Genomic DNA, 19,923 nt, shown 5'->3' with positions numbered 1-19,923 from the left:
GGTTAAATCTAAGAAGACTTGCGTTGTGTAACACGTGTGTTGTGTAACACATGGGATAACAAAACTTGTCGTTGTGGTAGGGGAAGATGTGAACCTTTAAAATCGTTCTTGAATGTTGACAGAGACTAAGATAGACGTATGCATAAATGCAAATTAGTCCAACAAAATCTTTGGAGCTTGCTTTGGTGTGTCCACCAAGGAAAAAAAAATCAAATTAAATGAATAAAGTAGAATACTCGTGCTGCCCTCCTATCATCCCCCACTTGTGGGTCCTACATCAAAGGCGTTCCCCTCTAGAAGATAATAATAATAGGCCTTTTGAGTACGAGAAGCACTATAAATACTAGCTAGCATGAATTACAGAAGGTAAGAGAAGCATGCAATATCTTCCATTTGTTCTACTCGGTTTTCTTCGGGTGTATTATAACCTTGATCAGGTTTTTAAAACTTTCGTCCTTGTCTAAAACTGCAAGAAACCTAGAAGGGAAAATTTTCATCTTTTGGGTATCTGCACTGCAGTACTGAGGTATGTGGCAAAACTATTTGTTTTGTGCTAAAATATAATTACATTTTCAATTCCATATCTAACGGGTTTTTGATCTTTGGTATGAATCGGACAGATAGAATGACGAGATCAGAGAGCTCTTCTATAAATATTGAGCATCTCAGAGAAAAGCTTCTTCTGACCTCCAATCCCTCCTCGTTGCCAACTTCTTGCATTTTCAGAGTTGACAAAAGAATTCGCAAATTAAACGAAGATGCCTACACGCCGGATACTGTCTCCATCGGCCCTTATCACCGTGACGCTGTCAGGGAAAACTTGCAGATGCAAGACATGGAAGACGTTAAGTGGCGATACGTAAAGGCACTGCTTGATAGAACAAGTGAAACACCCAGTCTGGAAAGTTATGTGAAAGCTCTTAAGGAGTTACAAACTGATCCCCGTAAGTGTTACTCAGAGCCCATCAATAGCTTAAATAACAAAGAAGAAAACTTCCTAGAAATGATGCTCATTGATGGCTTGTTCATCATTGAGTTATTTCGGAAATGTTCACATGTTGTTGAGGTAGATGATAATGATCCCATATTCAACTCCAAATTAAGGAGAACAAGGATTGTACGTGACTTGGTATTGCTTGAAAATCAAATACCCATGTCTGTTCTTGAAAAGTTATTCGGGCTAAGTAAGTGTCCTAAGTGTGATACATTCTCACTCATCGAATTGGCTCTCAATTTCTTTGCGGATTTGAATGGTGTAAAGAAGTATCCTCAAATCACCAATAATACACACAAGCATTTACTGGATCTCTTAAGCTGCACACTACTCGATGGTGCGCCGACAGAGCAAGATTCAAGTACAGAAGCACTAGTATCTCTGCCATGTGCGACGGAGCTCCGGCGTTCCGGTATTAATTTTAAAGCTTCACGAAATTATAAGTTGTTGGAGATAAACTTTGACAAAGGAGAATTTGAAATCCCTACACTATGTGTTGATGACTACACAGATTGCTTTTTCCGAAACCTCATTGCTTACGAGCAACAAAGTTTTGAAGGTAGGCACCACATAACATCATATGCACTCTTGATGGATCACCTTATTAACACTGCTGATGATGTGGCACTTCTTATTCGTCGTGGAATTATTAAGAATCACCTGGGTGATAATGGGGAGGTGTCGTCTCTATTCAATAATCTCTGCAGAGAAATTTCAATCGATAATAAGTTCTGTTATAATACTCGCTGCAAAAATTTGAATGATTATTATAATTGGCATTGTCACAAGTGGATAGCGAATTTCAAGCGCAAATATTGCAGCAGTCCATGGGCGATCCTTTCCGTGCTTGCAGCAATTCTATTACTTTTTCTCACCATCTGCAGTACCGTTCTTTCCGCCTTGCCATTCTTCGGTGTTGAAGAATTCATTTATATGTTAGATAATGGCCAACAAGCTATTGGGTCAATCGTTGGAGGCATCAACGCGACTAGCTCACCACGGTTCGCAAGGGTTCTAGGGCATCACTTTTGAAGTTGTCTGCGTTGGATTTATGTGTCCCATCTGTTACGTGCCCAATTTTTTTTTTTTTTAATTATTATTATTATTATTATTATGTCCTTGTAAATATATGTTGAGTGAGAGAGGTGTCAAAGTGTTGCTGTTGTTAGTGGATGTCATGTGTCAATCCATGGGAGGTGTTAGTTGGAGTTTTAGAATTTTATACCTTGGAAAGAGTTATGTTAAGGAAAGAATGTAACGAGTAGTGGAAGGTTAGTAATGGAATGTTGGAGTCCATATAAGTCTTGCTCTAAATATTATAGAGATATGTTATTAACCTAATTAAAAGTGTTGTTTTGGAGGTTGGTTTCCGTTCAAGAAACTAATGTTTTTTCGTTTTTTTTTTTTGTTAATGACGGGTATCCAAGCCTTCGACCTGACTAGTCCCGCGGGTCCATACTGACCCCACAACCGCATGAATCGAGTTATACTGGGATTGAATGAGAATCATTTAACTTTCGCTGAAAGCAGTGAAGAACACTAAACACCCCCATGTGAGTGGCCCAAGGTGTGCCTAGTGGAAGTCGAACTTAGGATGTCTAACTTTACGGCTCATACCAAGTTCGTTGCTCACCAACTGCACTACCCTCTTGGGTTTAACTATTGTCTTTTCTTATCCGCTCAAAATAGATAAAAACAAGAACAAAGGCAAAGATCAAGAGCTATCATACTTTATCACAATCAAAACCTGGGGTAAGGGTATAGTAACACTCTTGCGGGTGACAACTGACTGATCAGAAATAAAACTAAGTCACCAACATTTGAATGATTAATAGTCTCCATTATGATAAAATTTCATTTAATATATTCTTTGTTGATCTTTAGCAAAAAAAAAAAAAAGAAGATAAAATTTCATCATATAAAGTTCATAGAGTTAAAATATATCAGAGTATCAGGATCTTCCCTTGTTTCCGATATTTACAACCTAACCTCCTTAAAACCATTTCATACATTCCCATTAGGGAATATTAAATATCCAGTAATTGCAAACACTCATATTAGATATATATATATAAAAAATAAAAAAAAATAAAAAAATCATTATTAGCAACAAGATTTGAAAATTATTGCCTACTTTTTGAGTTTTGGTTGAAGATTTGCTTCCCAACTTCGATTCTCTCGAATTCGTTGAAAAAGGCTTAGACGATAGGTTGTGTGACTGAGATTCTCCACCCCAACTTGCTCTAAATCATCATGCATGTGAAAATCAAACCCAAGTTTTCACAATGGAGTCAAAACTTCACTTCTCCTCCTCCACTCTTTCCAGATTTCAAAAATGAGAAGGGGCTAATCAAGACAGGATTTCTCCCTACACAGCAACTCTAGCGTTCACTCCCTTTCTTCTCTCAGATTTTTCCTCTGTATGGCTTCGGCCTTGTCATTTTTTAGTTCTAATATATTCATTGCTGACGTTAAGCAAAAAAAGAAAAAGTAAAAAAGAGTAGAAATATAATTCGGGAAATCCATGATGATAATGGAACTGCCTTGACAGATATGGGTGACAATAGGAACCACTTGGTAAGTCATTTTGAATCATTCAGTACCAAAAAGGGATCGACTAAAAATGACTCTCTGCTAACAGTAATTCCCGAGGTGCTCTCTAACCTGGATCATGAAAGTCTCACTACTATTCCTTCTCGGAAGGAAATCAAGCAAGCAGTCTTTGATTTGGACCCCACCAGTACTCCAAGTCTTGATGGATATCTAAGTAATTTTTATAGAACCAGCTGGGATATAGTTGGTCTGGATGTATGCAATTAACGTGATTCAAAATTTCTTCAAAGAGGGTGTTATAACTGAAGGTACCAATTGCAATTTTCCCCCTGATCCCAAAAGTGGATGGTGCATGCAATGTGGGTCAATTCCAGCCAATTTGATTAGGCCACTTTTTTCTAAAGTTGATACCTAAACACATGGCCACTCATTTAGTTGTTCTGCCCACTCGTCTGATTACATGGAGCTGTCTAAAAAGGAAAAATTATTTCTTCCTGCACTGGAGTGGCTTCAAAGCTTACAAATATGATGTTCGAAAAATGCTTTGGTGGATGCATTGGAATGAAGTTGGACATTCAGAAGGCTTTTGACACTTTAGAATGAGACTTTCTTTTCTATGTCATGAGAAGATTTGGTTTTGCCCAAACATGGATAGATTGTATAGAGCAAATTTTGATCTCCACTAGATTATCAATTCTAGTGAATAGCGGTACTAGATTATCAATTCTAGTGAATAGTGATTAGATTATCAATTCTAATCAATTCTAGTGAATACTAGATTATCAAATTTTGATCTCCACTAGATTATCAATTTCTCAATTCCATATTCATGGGAAAAAATCAGAGAAAAGAGCCCGATAAGGGGATGGTGGCTCATGGTCTGGTTGAAGGATCTACAACCGTGATTCTCTATTTTTGGCTGGCATCTGATGCATTGGGATCTTCATTCTGATGATCTAATTGCTAAAAAGTCAGTTTCTATGGGGTCAATATGTTCACTCTGTGGAAAAATCAAGGAAAGCTTTGAGCATCTATTCCTTCATTGGGATTATTCAGTTAATCTATGGTCTACAATGTTGAATTTCTTTGATCAGAGATAGACTGGTTTCCCTGTGATTGAAAATCTTTTCTCATGGTGGAGAAGAAAAGGCAATGTTATTACCTGTTGCAAGATTTGGCTGCTACTGGAAATAATCATCTCATATCATACATGGGTAAAAGAAATAGAAGAAGATTTGATAGCCAACAAACTCCAGTTAGCTTTAAAGTACAACATATCTTAAAGGACCATGATTTTCCGTCTCTTGCCCCAATTCAGATCAGTTCCATGGCTGATCTTCTCATCTCAAAGAAGCAGTGTCTAATCACCTCAAGCACGCGTGCTGGTCGAATAATGGAACTACACTGAAGTGCTCCACCAAAAGGTTTCCTCAAACTGAACATTGATGGATGTTCCTTGGGAACTCCGGGCTGCTCAGGAGATAGAGGTATTATTAGAGTTGAGAATGGGAAAAGCATAGTTTGTTTTGTAATATATGAAGGTATGAGAACAAATTTCATGGCTTAGTTTGCAGCATTGTTCTATGGTCTGAAGTGTGCAACTGCCAAAGGTGTGAAAAATCTGATTATAGAATGTAATTCTCAAACAGTGGTCACTTGTGTTCAAAATCAAGTCATTCCTTAGTGCTTTTAGCAGTGGTGGCATTTCTAAGACTATCTAGATAAAATCTCTTGGAGACTTTTTCACTGTTATAGTAAAACAAATACTATGGCAAACAAGCTAGCGAAGCATGCAGCAGCAACTCAAAACTCATCCATCTGGGATTCTACTCCAGCATTTAGTTCTTTTGATTTGGATTGGGATTTACAACATATACCTTGTTTTAGGTTTATGCAATTTTCTTTTGCTTTGGAGCTCCGTTTTGTTGATGACCATGTTGAAGGTGAAGCAAGATTCTAAAGAGGATCTGTAAGTTCTCATTTTTTTTCATTATTTTAATACAATTTGCTGACCTATAGCCAAAAAAAAGGGTCTGCTAGTTTAATAAGAATTTGAATTCAAGAGTTTGATCATTAAGGACGGACATAATTTTTTTTTTATTATATTACTACTTCTGAACATTTTACATAGAAAAAGAAAAAAAAGAAAAAATACAACCTCACCCCAATAAAATATTCTGTCTACTAATATGGTCTTACCACAATCACACATTCACATTATTCTTGACCTATTTCTTATTCGGACACAATTCTTATTCCCCTTGGTGGAAACTATTAAAATGAAGAGTCATTTGCTGTGTGCATCTTCTCACGGCATCTCGAACTTGAGGGTTTCCCCATTCTTGATGGAGTATTCTGATATCCGCTTGGATTTTTCTAGAACCTTTCCATCATGTTGTTTTAATTCATAATGTTTCGGATTCCATTCCTTATTCTCATAATTCTTCTTTACAATTTCACAAATGTCTTGTATCTTGGAAGAGGGCGACACATTAATCATCGTGAGTCCAATTTCCTTGACTTCCACTTTAAGCGTTATGGAGCCACGCTCCCATGAGCCAGAATAATCACCTCGTACGCGCATCATAAGTGCTTCCCTGTAGAATATGGAGGTGAAAAACTGGAAATTAGTAAGGCCAATATTTTGAGAACGGATTTGCTGTTCGTACGATCACCTGGTCGTACAAGCCAGCGACCAATACATGTCCTTTTTGTTCTTAGATATATCTCTCTTTATCCTTGTAATGGCAGAAAATGAGACAAATGTTGGTCGCTGACCTGTACAACCAGGTGATCGTACGAGCAACGGATTCTATCTCCTAGGGGTGAAAGTTTGGCCCTGACAACCCAAACCTGCCCTGAACTCGAACAGGGTTTGGGCCAAGTTTTTTGACTGAGGGCAGGTTAGGGTTGAAAACCGCCAACCCTGACCTAGGGTTGGGTTGGGTTAGGGTTGAAGCCTCAACCCGGCCCGGCCCAGCCCAGCCCGACCCAACCTGACCCAAAATTTAACCTTGCATCTTTATAATAGAAATTAGGGCACCGGTATTTTATTTTTCTATAATTTTTTAATATATGAGACATGAATGGGAAAAACATGTCAATCAAGGTTAATCCAATCATTACAAAAGCCAAGGTTAACCCAACCCAAGCTAACCCAACCCAGCCCAACCCGGCCCTGATAAGGTCAATTAGGGCGGGGTTGGCTTGGTGTGAACCCGATAGAGTTGTGCCTAAATATGAACCCGACAGGCTTGGGTTGGGCCTGGGTTGAATTTTGAGGACCTAGGGTTAGACTAGGGTTCTAAGAAATCCGATCCAACGCGGCCCTGTTTCACCCCTCTATCTCCAATTTTTTTCTCTCACTAAGTCACTATGACTATAGTATCCTCCAAAATCCCAAAATTCATGGTACATTCAATAGACCATAAAATTTTCTCTCCTCCTAGCCTCCTCCTTCTTCTTCTTCTAGGAACATGGAACAGAAGGCAACCCCCCAACTTCCTTCGTCCCCAATCCCCTCACTCATCCTCACACTGCCCCCAGCCCTGCAACTCCCCCAATAGATCCCCTCGGAGGATCTATTTCACCAATCCCGACGGCAAATGTCACATGATGTACACAATAAGGTATACATAAGCAACTGTAGTAAGAGAAAGAAAGAAAACCAAAGAGAGAGAGAGAGAGGGACCATGACAAAGACGGGCATGGCATGGGCTTTGAGCTTTTAATTCTGTTCAAGAGGACCCTCTGCATCTTTGAAGAATGAAAACAGATTCTTTGCAGCCGGCGCTGTCTCAAAGATCCTGCAGTCTCAACACAATAACATTCACGCACACACGCACACAAATCCCATCAATCAACCATGAAGTCCCAAGCCATTAAAGGGCAAGGAAAAAAGATCCCATCATTGAATTCAAATGTTCATTGCTTGATGATTGCATCAGTGTCTAGTTGATGAAAAAAATGAGAAGATAGGCGGATGATAGACCGGTTAACAGGTCGAGAAAATGAGGGATAATTTAAGTATTTTAAAGCAGTAGGGGAGTATCAGAAACAAAGTTTAACGTAGGAACTTTGCCCAAGCCAATCTTGTACTCCTTGAAGCCCAACCCTAAAATCCTTTAGAAGGAACTATATCTAACCTTCATATTTAAATAAGAATCATAGAGGTTGGAAATATAGGGAATGTTAGAAAGTAGCTGCGGCACAATCCGCGTTTAGGGGGGGGGAGAGAGAAAGAGAGAGATACCTTTGGGCTTTGAATGCAAAAGCACTCGAGGCTGTCTTTTGAGGAATATTGGATGTGAGCGTTGAGATATCAAACATTATATTTATAGTGCCAATAATTTGATTTTTCTTTTTAATTTTTTAGATTTTTGAGAAATCAAAAAAATATTCAGAAGATCTAATTTTTCTAGTAGAAGAAAAAGGAGGTTCTCCTAATTTTGGTGGAAGCCATGTTCGAGATATCAAACATTAAATTTATAAGAAAAAAGAATACTATCCACTTATTTTTCCCATGTAAAGACACATGGGTTAGTTGAGGCAAGCTGTGAAAAGATTCATTTACCCCCACCTCTACATCCCCATGTGTCTAGGAGTGAGGATTGTATGCGGGTAGTGTTTCTTCTCCCATACTTCAAATATTTCAAAAGATATGATTTTTGCGGGACAACCATGAAACATGTGTGGTTCTCCTATAGTTACTTCACAATCTTATGAAGAAAAGAAAAATAAAAAATCTGAAAACTTGGAGGGAAGAATTGGCCAAAACAATAACAATGACAAACCCAATCTTATCCAATTTAGTGAGTCAGTTACATGGATTAAAAAAAAAAATCGAAATAAAAATTGGGCAAAAAATGAAAATATGGAAGATAAGAAAAAAAAAAAAGAAAGAGGGAAGAATCAGCCAATACATTGTCATTTTGATGGTTGGATAATGTGAACTAATAAAATCTATTGTTCAAATATGAAACCAACCCAATAAAGTTGAGAATTAATGATATGTAGGAAAAACTTAGGAGCTTATATTTTTGGTGGGGGCCATCTCATCAATTGAATGATGACCCACAACTTTGAACCATCCTCAAAGTCATGGACGCCTATACACTTAGACAGTAGACACTTTTAGGGAAAATTATCACCCCACCTCTAGAGTACATCAAAAATCTAAGGTATGGAAATACCTACGCGTGTGCAGTTAGTGACCTCGGATAGATGTAGATGCTATGCAACTAGGTAGCGACTCTTACCTATACCATTATTATTTAAAAGATATGAATTTCTAGGAAAACCATAAAACATGGGGTTCTCCTTTCTTTACTTCTGAATCTTTTGAAAAAAATTTTGAATAGGAAGAATAGTGAAGAATCTCTCAATACATTCTCATTTTGGTAGTCGGAAGATGTGAGCCAGCAAAGTCGTTCTAGAATCTAGTAGATTTCTACATAAGAACCTCTCTCTCTCATCACTGATGCCATGAAGCCTCCAGCTTGGGCATAAATTGGGTCATAGAGGAGTGGAAGTTCTAGACCCAAGGGTGACGGAGACTTGCCATGACCAAAGCAAGTATCACGTGGTGTGGCTATTGTGTGTCCAAGTCGTGGGTCCACCTGATTGTGATCCAACTAATGAGACGACCCCTCCAAAGATAGGATGGGAAGCTCCCAGCTTTCTTCCAATACACCATTAATGCTTATCTTGATTGTTTTCGTATTTTCTATTTCTTTCCATTTTCAAGACCAGCTTTGCTGGTCCACATCATCCAACGATTAAGACGCAAATCGGAACGTCAACTCTATTCCTATGACTCAGGCCATTAGGGTTGTGAATTAAAGATCAGCTGTCATTTAAGCACCGTTTGATAACATTTTTACTGTTTCTATGTCTAGAAACAACATAAATAACTTTTCACATTTTCAGAAATAAAAATTGATTTTTTGGTGTTTACTAAACCTGTTTCTTAAAATATTTTTTGCAGACATAATGCCACTAAAAAACTCAATAGTATCATTGGATGTCCAAAAGAGAGAGAGGGTTCGGTTGTTTCTTTTTATGTTTAAATAGTTGAAAAATTTATCTGGCAAAACAATCTTTTTTTTCTCTCAAATTTGTTTCTAGAAACGACGAAATAAGTCCGACTTATCTCCGCAAAGTTGTTTCTAGAATTGTAAATAGGCATAAATTTTGATTTATGTTTTTAGAAACAGGTGAAATGAAACAACTTTATCAAATGTTTTTTATGATGTTTCTTCGTTTCTAGGAACAAGAAAATGTATAAACAGTAGAAACGGAATGTTGTCAAATGGTGCCTTAGAGTTTATTTCTTGTCCGATAGTTCCGGGACAAGGTTGTAAATTTCGGGATCGGATTTAGGATCAGTCTTGACAGATGTCGACTCTAACCAATTTGGATAGCTTGGGATTATGACGGATTTATTCCTTTCTCAAAACAAAATAGTTATAATTTTTATGACTTCTTTATATTTGGTTGTATCATGGGATAAAAAAAAAATGAGGAATTATCACTCTCCCCTCTTAAACTATGTGGAAATATCATGTTCTTTCTATGTTTTTCCATATATATCACTGACCTCCCCTCAATAACAGAAAGATTCTTTCTAACCTGCCTAGCAGTTTAATATGGTTGTAAGTCAGTCTATTTTTTCAAATAATTCCTAAATTATCCATAAAGAGTTAAAACCCCTAAATACCCTTCTTGTATTAAAACTAAAACACCCTCTTTCCCTTTTCTAAAATATAAAAAGAGAAATGGCACACAACAAAAAAATTCCCTAACTACGGACAACTCCTAGGGTGCTAAATTTCAGCCTATTCGCACATAACAGGTCACCTACCGTGTGATTCTCCCTTTCATATTTGGAGCCAACATGCTGATCTCCTTCAACACCATTCATACAATCTGACCACGAGACCAGGTTGAGTTCTAATTCTAAGATGGTTACATCTGGATGCATGTCAGAAGACCAATTGAAGGATTTGATTCTTGTGTGCCATAACAAGTAGGACGACTTGACTTTTTTATTTGTAAAATTATTATATTGGGAAATTAAATAACGTGGTATGCTCGTCTGGCTGTATGTCCAGAGATAGCGAGGAAGTGAAATAACGGATACTCTTGTAAAATATGAAATTCACCCCTATTGATGCCTTTCTGTGTTTTCCCATTGACTCCGTCCCAATGCAGGGACCTTGAGACCAGGTTGATTAACGAATTTTTTTTTTTTTTTTTTAACCATCTTCTGGCATGTTTGGTTATGGATGAAAAAGATCTAGATCATTATATTTCGTATAGAGAATAACTAAAGTTAAATTTTGGCCAAACGCAAACGAACAACAATTTTTTAATATATAAAATAACAAGAGGAAAAAAAAAACATAGAAATCTCCAAACGCTACTACCTGGAGTATTTCACCAACTATTATATAGACTATGAAATTTAAACTAACCTAGAATTTAAACTAAAGTTCTAACTTAGAATTTCTATTTGATTTTGCTTGATTATTTACTCGATTTCTCAATTAACAGTAAGATTGCTTCATTACAACATGATGGTCACGGGTTTGAATTGGGAAATAGCCTCTCTGTGAAGCAGATGTAAAATTACATACATTATAACCTTCCCCAGACCTCGTAGTGGCAGAAGCCCCATGCATTGAATATGCCGTTTATTACTCAATTTATGCTAGAGTTGGGTACTCCTAGATCCCAAATATATGGCTGGATTGGTGCTACTAAAAAACGCATTGAAGAAAAGAATATGATCCTACAAATCATGGTTAATGTAAAATAATGTTCCCATGCATCAAGTCTACATTCCCTGCTTATGCATTTGCCAGTGCACCACTGAATTCTAACTATTGATGACTAGTAAGGCCTCCCAAAAGCCAAAAATGGGCTATAGTCAGGAATCAGGCTATGATGTGGAGAAATTTTTTAATTGGATCCTTACCCATTACGCGCTTCATTTCAATGACGTGAATATAGGATCTCAAGGTACTATGACTATACTGGGCCTTTGCATTTACTTCATTTACTAGGGATGACTCATAATTGAGAGTCTTCAGTCTAGTGGCTGATTCTTGGCTGTAGATGTTCTCATGCAGGAGGAAGTATGGGGGCTAGGGGTGTCAATCCGTCGGGCTACGTCGGTCTCAGTCAGGCCTAGTCTGGTCTGGTGGGCCTATGTCCTCAAATCATGACCTATTTATTTAAGAAATGAGTCAGTCTTGGTCGATGTCGTGTCGAGTTTGATCGGGTTCTGGGCTTTAATCGAGCCTTAAATGGAGTAATATACCAATAAAGCTTTAAACGGGCCTTAAACTGTCTTTATTTTTCTTAGATTTAGAATACTTTAATTTATTTTGTTAAATCATCAATAATTTTTAAAATAATATTTCACTTAATTACAGTCGATAATTGATAAAAATATCAATATATACCCTGTTCTATCCCAAAAAAATCAAAATACTTATATGAACAGTTGGGCTAAATGTGTCGGTTCAAATTAGGCTTGTAAACGGTTTGGGCCGATCAGGAGGCCCATCAGGCTTACCCCTTGAACCGTGTACTACCTATTTATAAACGGGTTGGGCCTGTGGGGTGGCTCATCAGGTTTACCCCTTGCACTGTGTACTACCTACCTTTAAACGGGTCGGGCTTAGGCCCGACACATTTATTAATCGGGCCAGTCCAAGTCGGGCCATAAACGTATCCGGCTCGGGCGGACTTACTGGTACGGGCTTGGAATTGACACCCTTAATGAGGGCTAAGTATAAGAAGGTTAGATTATAAAAGAAAGAAAATCAAAACAAAATAAGAAATGAAATATAATAGGAAACTACCACTCTAAAATCACGAACAAAACTTTAGAGGCCTTGTTCACCCCTCAAACACACGAATTTGGCTTTTGAATTCATCATCTAATCCATTTGATAGCCTGTTACCCTGTATAGCATTGGTTGTCATTTCTGAAAATGTATTATGATCTCTGTAACTCCATCTAAATCAATATATAGTTATGAACTTCGGAAATTGAGCTATAAAAAATCAGTACTTTTATTCTGATCGGGTGGACCTTTGCTGGTCCAACGATTCAGGAATTCTTCAAAATCTTCTTTTCATCATTATTTGTTGAAAAAAAAAAAGATTTGGAAATGCAAGAATTCTACCCCAAAAAAACGTAACAACATGTCAGAAGTTCACCCATGAAAATATGTGCAATTTGATATGCTTATGTTGAAGCGAAATACAATAACCAGTTAAATAAGAGGAGGGAGAGAGAGACGCTACTGTACACTATGTAGCCTTGTAGCGTTCTCTCTAATCAGTTTGACAGAGCAATGGAGTATATATATATATATATATATATATATTTTGGGAAAAGAATGTTATGGTCTCCTGATTCTTGGAAACTTACGAAATTATTATCTTGCCCCTTATAAAATCGGGAATCTCACTCATGTTGATACTCCAGTATGCATTCTTATCGGTCCCACATTGGTACAAAGGCCATGGGACAATATAGCAATATCTAGCGTTTGTTTATTTATTTATTTTTTTGAACAAGGAGAAATATAATTAATTAATGAATAGGAAAAAAATTACAGCCAAGGATACACCTTTCCCACTACATCATCCCGAATCAAAACGTTCAGGGCTGCAGGAAGGTCACCTAGGAGAAGATCAATCTCCTGAGGGGCACAAAGAAAACCCGCCAAGAAATCGGCACTAGAATTTATCTCACGAACATGGTGGAAGAAGACACACTGCTGGAAGAAGGAATTCAAAACAAATATGTCATCAAGTAAATCCAAAACAAACCAAGAGGGCCGGTACCGCCCTGAAATCATCTGAATAGCCATGAGGGAGTACCGACTTTGAATATGGGAGCAATGTATAAGATGGGCTTTTTCAAGCCCCTTCTTGATGGCAAGGAGCTCCATATAGAGAATATTGCCACCCTCCATAGCACTTGCTAAGGCAAAGAGGGGAAATCCACTAGCATCACTAGCCAAAACTCCATAACCACCCATTCCATTTCTAACAGAACCATCGCAATTCACAGTGACCCAAGAAGAGGGAGGGCAAGGCCATGAAAAGAGTTTTATCCTCGGAGGAGAAAAAATTAATTTAAATTTCCACCTATGGAAAAAATCCTTGTGGAGGGAGGATTTAGTAGCTCTACCTTGAAGATGGGAAAATCGACCCCGGGTATCAAAAATAATATGGTGGAATAATCCATTCGAATCAATCTCTTGCTTTCCAAAGACTACTATTCCTTTCGGACCTAATCCGACACACCATGGCCTGAAAACAAAACTCCCTTTGCAATGCTGACACAACCATTCCACCTCATCGTTCCAAGAGGATAAGTTATTCCATTTGAAACCACACATGTCCAAGATTCTACGCCACAACACAGAAGTATAAGAATAGCTGAAAAAAAGGTGATCAAGATCCTCAATTGAATCCTTGTAGAGAACGCATATGGAGTCAACAGATATACCCCAAGATGCAATTCTATCCTTGGTAGAAAGCCAACGCCGAATGGCCAACTAGGTGATGAAAGAGAAGTGGGGCTGAGCACATCCAAACTAGACCAAAAAGTGCCAACTAACCATATTGTGCCAAGGTCGGACCACTTCCCAAGCCAACTTGAGCATGAACTGGCCTGAAGGAGTGGGAGTCCAGACGATGCTATCCTGCGACAACCTGGGATGAAGCCTGGTGGCGGTAACCTCTGACCACCTCCTACAACTAGTAGAATTGGTAGTGTTAGAATCCCACTCACCACTATCCAATAACAACTCAGCCACCGTATCGATATCGCACCACCCCAACGCTTCCACAATCAAGGTGCCAAGAGTGTAAAGATGGCCATCAGGGAGGCACAGATCATACCATAGAAGAGTATCACTCCCATTACAAATCAAGCTCCTAGCACATTTCATAGCATAATCACGGGATAGGAGAATAACCTTAAACGTGTTGGAGCAGTGAGTGGGAGTCGGCAGAGACCAAATAAAGAGAGATCTCAACCACCTACTCTCCACAAACCGAGTCCAACAAGTTGTAGATTTTGAGGCTATACTCCAAACATGTCTCATGAGCGCAGCCATGTTCCAATCGGCAAGATGATGCTGACCCAATCCCCCTTCTCTTTTGGGCGTATACACCGAGCTCCAGGCCACCTTATAGGACCCTGTTTCAGCATTGCTCCACCAAAGGAACTTAGCCATCACCCGCTCCAATTGGTGAAGAGTGGTCTGAAGAATACAAAACATGTTGAGCCAATAAGCAATAATGCTCATAATCACAGATTTAATGATGGTCAAATGACCAGCATAAGAGAGGGCTTTTGTTTTCTAGGACAACAACTGAGATTCAACCTTTGCAATCAAGCCAGTAAATTCATGAGACCACAGAGATAGAGAATGTAGAGGAACCCCCAAATATTTAATTGGAAGATGCCTAGGCTCAATTCCTATAATACTACAAATCTGAGCTTGAGAAATATCAGAGCAATTTGCGGAAAAAATATTCGATTTTCTCTTATTTATGGAAAGACTAGATACCGAAGAAAATCTAGCAAAAATCTGGTCCAGGCAAGTAGCATTTGCTTCGGAGGCTCTCCCAAAAACAAACAAATCATCAGCAAAACACAAAGAGGTGGGCTCAAATTTCTCACAGAATTGGTGATATTTAAATATACCCCCTTGAGTTGCCATTGTAAGAGAATCTGAAAAATTCTGTAATACAATATTAAATAAGAAAAGGGACAGAGGGCATCCCTGCTTCAATCCCCTGTTGGCAGAGAACCTAGAAGACTAAGCACCATTGAGGAAAACCACATATCCAGACTGAGTAATGCACTGAACGATCCAGTTTATGAAAATAGGAGGAAACTCCAAACGAAGAAGGAGAGTAAACAAGTAACTCCATTGCACCGAGTCGTAAGCCTTACGAAGATCCAATTTAGCAGCAAAGCGAGGCATCCCCTTATGACGATGATAATCATTCAGGATCTCTTGACATAGAATCACATTATCATAAATCTGACGCCCTTCTATGAAAGCAGATTGATTCAAGCCCACAAATTTATGCAAGACTAATTTGATCCTATTAGCAATTAGCTTAGCAATAAATCGGTAAATTAAAGAACTAACAGCAATGAGTCCAAAATCACTGAAAGAGTTTTGGGTATCACCCTTAGGAATCAGAGTAAATCTGGAGAGTTTTACCTGCTCTGGAAGTCTTGGGTTCCGAAAAAAATCAAGGATGGCCTTGCAGACATCTGGACCAGTAATGTCCCAAGTGCACTTGTGGAAGTAAGCACCAAAACCATTGGTGCCCGACGAGCTATCATTATCCATAGAAAAAACAACGTTTTTGACATCTTCCATCGTAAAATCCTTGACAAGCATCTCTCTATCCACCCAAGATAAAGATCTATTGATAGGGAGCTCAAGGGAGTCACAAACAATTTGGGGAGAGCCCATGTAAGCATTAACAAAATACTTTTCAGCTTCCTCTCGAATTGCATCGTCATCTGAAATCACTGCAACCCGCTCACGAGAAACCAACCCCTCATCAGTTAAACCAGAACCAAGCATGGTCTGTAAGGTCTGAACCTCCTCAGTTGTCTCAACAATTTTTTTATCCAGGGGATGGAACACTCTCCTACTCCAATATTTAAGAACACCCTTTAGAGCTTTGAGCTTGGAGAGGATAATGAACATGGGGTTTCCATCTACTGGTTGACTCCACACATCTCGAACTAAGGGAAGGAACTCATCATGATCAATCCAGTGGTTGTAAAAATAGAACTGCTGACCACGCCTTTTAGGAGCGTTCCCCATCGTCACAACCATGGGAGAGTGGTCAGAAACACCGGGATTATGAAAATGTGCATGGGAATTAGGAAAAGCATCCATCCAATTCTGTTCCACCAAAACACGATCAATCTTACACTCAATCCATTCGAATCCAAAAGCTTTGTTACACCAGGTGAAGAGATTCCCAGTCCACTTAAGGTCACTAAGACCGGAATCAGATAAGCAATCCACTAACTGTTGGGTAACCCGTAAAGTAACTGGTCTACCATCTCATTTTTCCCCTGGCAATTTATTAGAATTAAAATCGCCGGACAATCCAAGGATGAGACAAAGAGGAGCTTAACTGACGAAGATCATGCCATAAAGCTTCCCTGTCCGGAGCAAAATTCTCTCCATACACCATCAAAACATAAAAGACCTGTTGATTACATTTCAAAGTCACCAGAGCATGGATAATTTAAGAGGAAATATTGATCGACTGAAGCATAACCTGATCTTCATCCCAAAGTAACCAAATCCTTGCTGCATCATATGTCGAATGGTTGGAGATAGGCCTCCACTTAGCACTAAAGAGCCTCGAAGCTAAATCAATATTACCTGAATTTACCCAAGTCTCAATAAGACCAGAAACACCAAATTGATTGTTTAATGCCCACTTCATTACTGCTCTATGCTTACCGAGGTCATTGGGACCCCTGGAATTCCATGCCCTAATCATTTAGAAGGGGTACAGTTGGGTTTTTGCAATGGGTAACCCCAACCTGGACTTCTATCCCGAACCCGACCATTTTTCTCCACCTCCACATGGGCTATGACACACCCATGATTCAAATCATGAAGACAAGAGAATCTATTACCAATCCTAATTGCACGAGGAGAAATTGATGGAGAGACATCCGAAGTTTGGGGGGTTGAAATTGTCTGTAATTCCGATCTCGTACAATTCTGTGCAATACCACATTCAGGCGGTGACACGTGTATTGATACCAATACAATGGTCCAGATCTGGTACAACTAATAAAACATTAAATCAGTGAAGAGGCATTTAAATCAGATCTGGACCATTGCATTGGTAACAATACACGTGTCACCCCCTGAAGGTGGTATTGCATGGAATTGTACGAGATCGGAATTCCAGATGATTTTTTTCCAAGTTTGGGTCATGGTATTTTCTGAGTTAGCAATAGGAATGGAAATAGGATTTTGCATATTGCTAACATTCTCTCTCATTAAGGAGGCTGCTATCTCAGTTTCCCCATTTAAGGAAGCATTAATTGAGACATCACCACCCATTGGTTCGGTGTCCAAATCAGCACTATATTGTTCCACGATAGAAGAAGTATGTTCTGAAAAAATAGGCAACTCTGTAGATGTGTTTGCTAGATTGGTGTTCCTTTCCAAATTTCTCACGGGATTGGCATGGTCAACGATTTGATTCAAAGCATTGCCAAAACGATTCTGGTTTGCCCGAAGTTTTTCACCGGCATCCGACCCCTTCCGGCGAGGGCGTTCGAAGAGATTGGATTGGTCAGTACCAATAAGAATAGCATCAACATTGCCGTTGTACTCAAAATCCTGAGAGACACGGCTTTTTCCTTTGTTTCATAGACGATTTGTAAGCTGCCATTCATCCTTTTCTATACGGTTCTCATTACCTCTACCTTCATTGATGATACCGGTCTGTGCAGTTTTTGACAATACACACTGGCGATCAGTATGCTCGTAGGTTTTGCAGTAGTTACATAGAGGAGGTTTCCAGTCGTAATCCACCTCTTGATCAATAACAGAACCGTCCTCTAGCTTGATAGGAATAGAGTAGGGAAGACTATCCACCGCTTTCATGAGAGCACAAATTCGAGCGAATGATAATCTCTCCCTATTTGCGGTACGGCAATCCATGCATAATGGAAACTATGACTTCCCCAAAACTGGAGATTGAGTCCATACAAGCGAATCCATAACGGAAGTTGAGTCTCTTCCTTCTTCGTTAGAGAGACCTCCGGCGACCACGGGGTGTGAGATCAATGGACGAGCACCCAGGGACCGAGGGCCTTCTTCTAAGGTCTATCGACTTGACTCTGTATCTTGAAAGTAAAAAATGAAGATGCCCCTCCTCCACCAAACATTCACTCACCTTATGTTTCGTTCCAATATCCGATATCTCACCTATTTCCTTGGGAATATTCTCCTCAAGCTCCTCCAAAACATCAAAAGTATTACGGCAACAAACCCCTTCCCCCTCCTTATTCAAATTAGAATTCAATTTTGAACTTAAGTTCACATTCGAAATCATCCTAGCCTCCGTAACCTTAGGCATCTTCTCCTCCGAACAACGTTGCCCAGAATCTGAAGCAATTGTCACACCTTCTACCATAGTAGCTTTAGTTTACTCTTTCTTTTTCCCTCCTCCCCTGTTCTGGCAAAGGAACAGTCCCTCACAATTGAGGATTGCTCTCTTTCCTTTCCTCTTCATTTCCCTTCAAATTCTGGGTGTTTGATCTTCACTCTGAGGCGGTTTAAGAATTAGAAATTCATACCTGAATGTGACGTCCGCTGTGAGTTACAAGACTGATTTCAGGTCTGATCTCTAATCTACCGCCAGGCTCTAATTCAGGTTCTTCCTGTGTCCTTCTAGCCGGCAGTTCCAAGCATCTATCTTATGGGTTTGATAGAGCCTCTTCTTGCGAATATTCACCAAAAATTCCAAGCCAAACAGGGGCTGATTGAAGGAGTTCTCTCGATCCAAAGCTTCCCTGGTTTTCCACCTCTTACTTTGGCTGAAGGTAGAAGAAGACACTAAATTGTATCGTGAGTTGAAGTTTTAATGCTAATTCCCTTTATACCCCCATCCTTTTATATCTTTTATTCTCTCATGTCCCATAAGCTTAATTTTGCTACCTAACCTATCCTTAGTGGTTAATTTACATTTCCACTTGTGTCCTCTTTGCTTGACCGACCATTTAGGCATTTGGAATTTCTAGTTATTTACAAAATTGTGATTCACCTTTGCAACTTCAATTTATTTATAATTTTGCCATTCAAATCTTGGGTTGAGTTATTTGGTGAGATTGGGTGGGCCCTAAGCAATCTGATTTCAATCTTTGAAACTCGGATCCGCATCATAACTCATATGGAAGACATACTGACTATATCCTTCAATGCCATTGTAATGGAATAGCACATATCGATGCACCTGAATCCTTTCTTGAATGTCTAGTTGATATATCTCACATTTTCCAAAAGGTCTACCCATGCTTGAGGAAATTGATCTATAATCTTCTACCTCTATTGCCCCTAGAACGGGCTGGTTTGATCTTGTTTCCACATCTTCGAAGTATCTAGAGCAAAATGTTAGACACTCGTTTGCAATGTATCCTTTTGCTATTAAGCCTTCTGGACAACTTGAATTGCAAGCATAATTCTTTAGTGTCTTTAGGTACCTATATGTCACAATATAGAGAGAACAAGATAATTAACATGGTGCCTAAATTTCCCCAACAAAAAAAAAAAAAA

General features: G+C 39.0%; 2 protein-coding genes and 1 long non-coding RNA gene across 3 annotated transcripts; 1 reads left to right on the top strand and 2 right to left on the bottom strand.

Moving 5' to 3' along the window:
- The first annotated feature begins 371 nt into the window (after positions 1-371).
- On the top strand, positions 372-2,354 carry LOC122085542 (UPF0481 protein At3g47200-like). The gene is made up of 2 exons (XM_042654020.1): positions 372-526; positions 621-2,354. Exon 2 carries the CDS (start codon positions 626-628, stop codon positions 2,024-2,026), a length of 1,401 nt encoding a protein of 466 aa, XP_042509954.1. The 5' UTR covers positions 372-526; positions 621-625; the 3' UTR covers positions 2,027-2,354.
- A 3,258-nt stretch (positions 2,355-5,612) lies between these two features.
- On the bottom strand, positions 5,613-7,856 carry LOC122086472. The gene is made up of 2 exons (XR_006142436.1): positions 7,800-7,856; positions 5,613-6,144 (listed from the first exon to the last, which is right to left on the bottom strand). It is a non-coding gene; the product is annotated as an uncharacterized LOC122086472 (long non-coding RNA).
- Positions 7,857-13,176: 5,320 nt separating this feature from the next.
- Positions 13,177-13,608, bottom strand: LOC122072296. Its single transcript, XM_042636887.1, has one exon. It carries the CDS (start codon positions 13,606-13,608, stop codon positions 13,177-13,179), a length of 432 nt encoding a protein of 143 aa, XP_042492821.1.
- Positions 13,609-19,923: the final 6,315 nt, after the last annotated feature.

This window comes from Macadamia integrifolia, chromosome 1 (genome assembly GCF_013358625.1).
Source record: "Macadamia integrifolia cultivar HAES 741 chromosome 1, SCU_Mint_v3, whole genome shotgun sequence".
NCBI lineage: Eukaryota > Viridiplantae > Streptophyta > Magnoliopsida > Proteales > Proteaceae > Macadamia > Macadamia integrifolia.
This window is presented reverse-complemented; position numbering and strand designations above follow the sequence as displayed.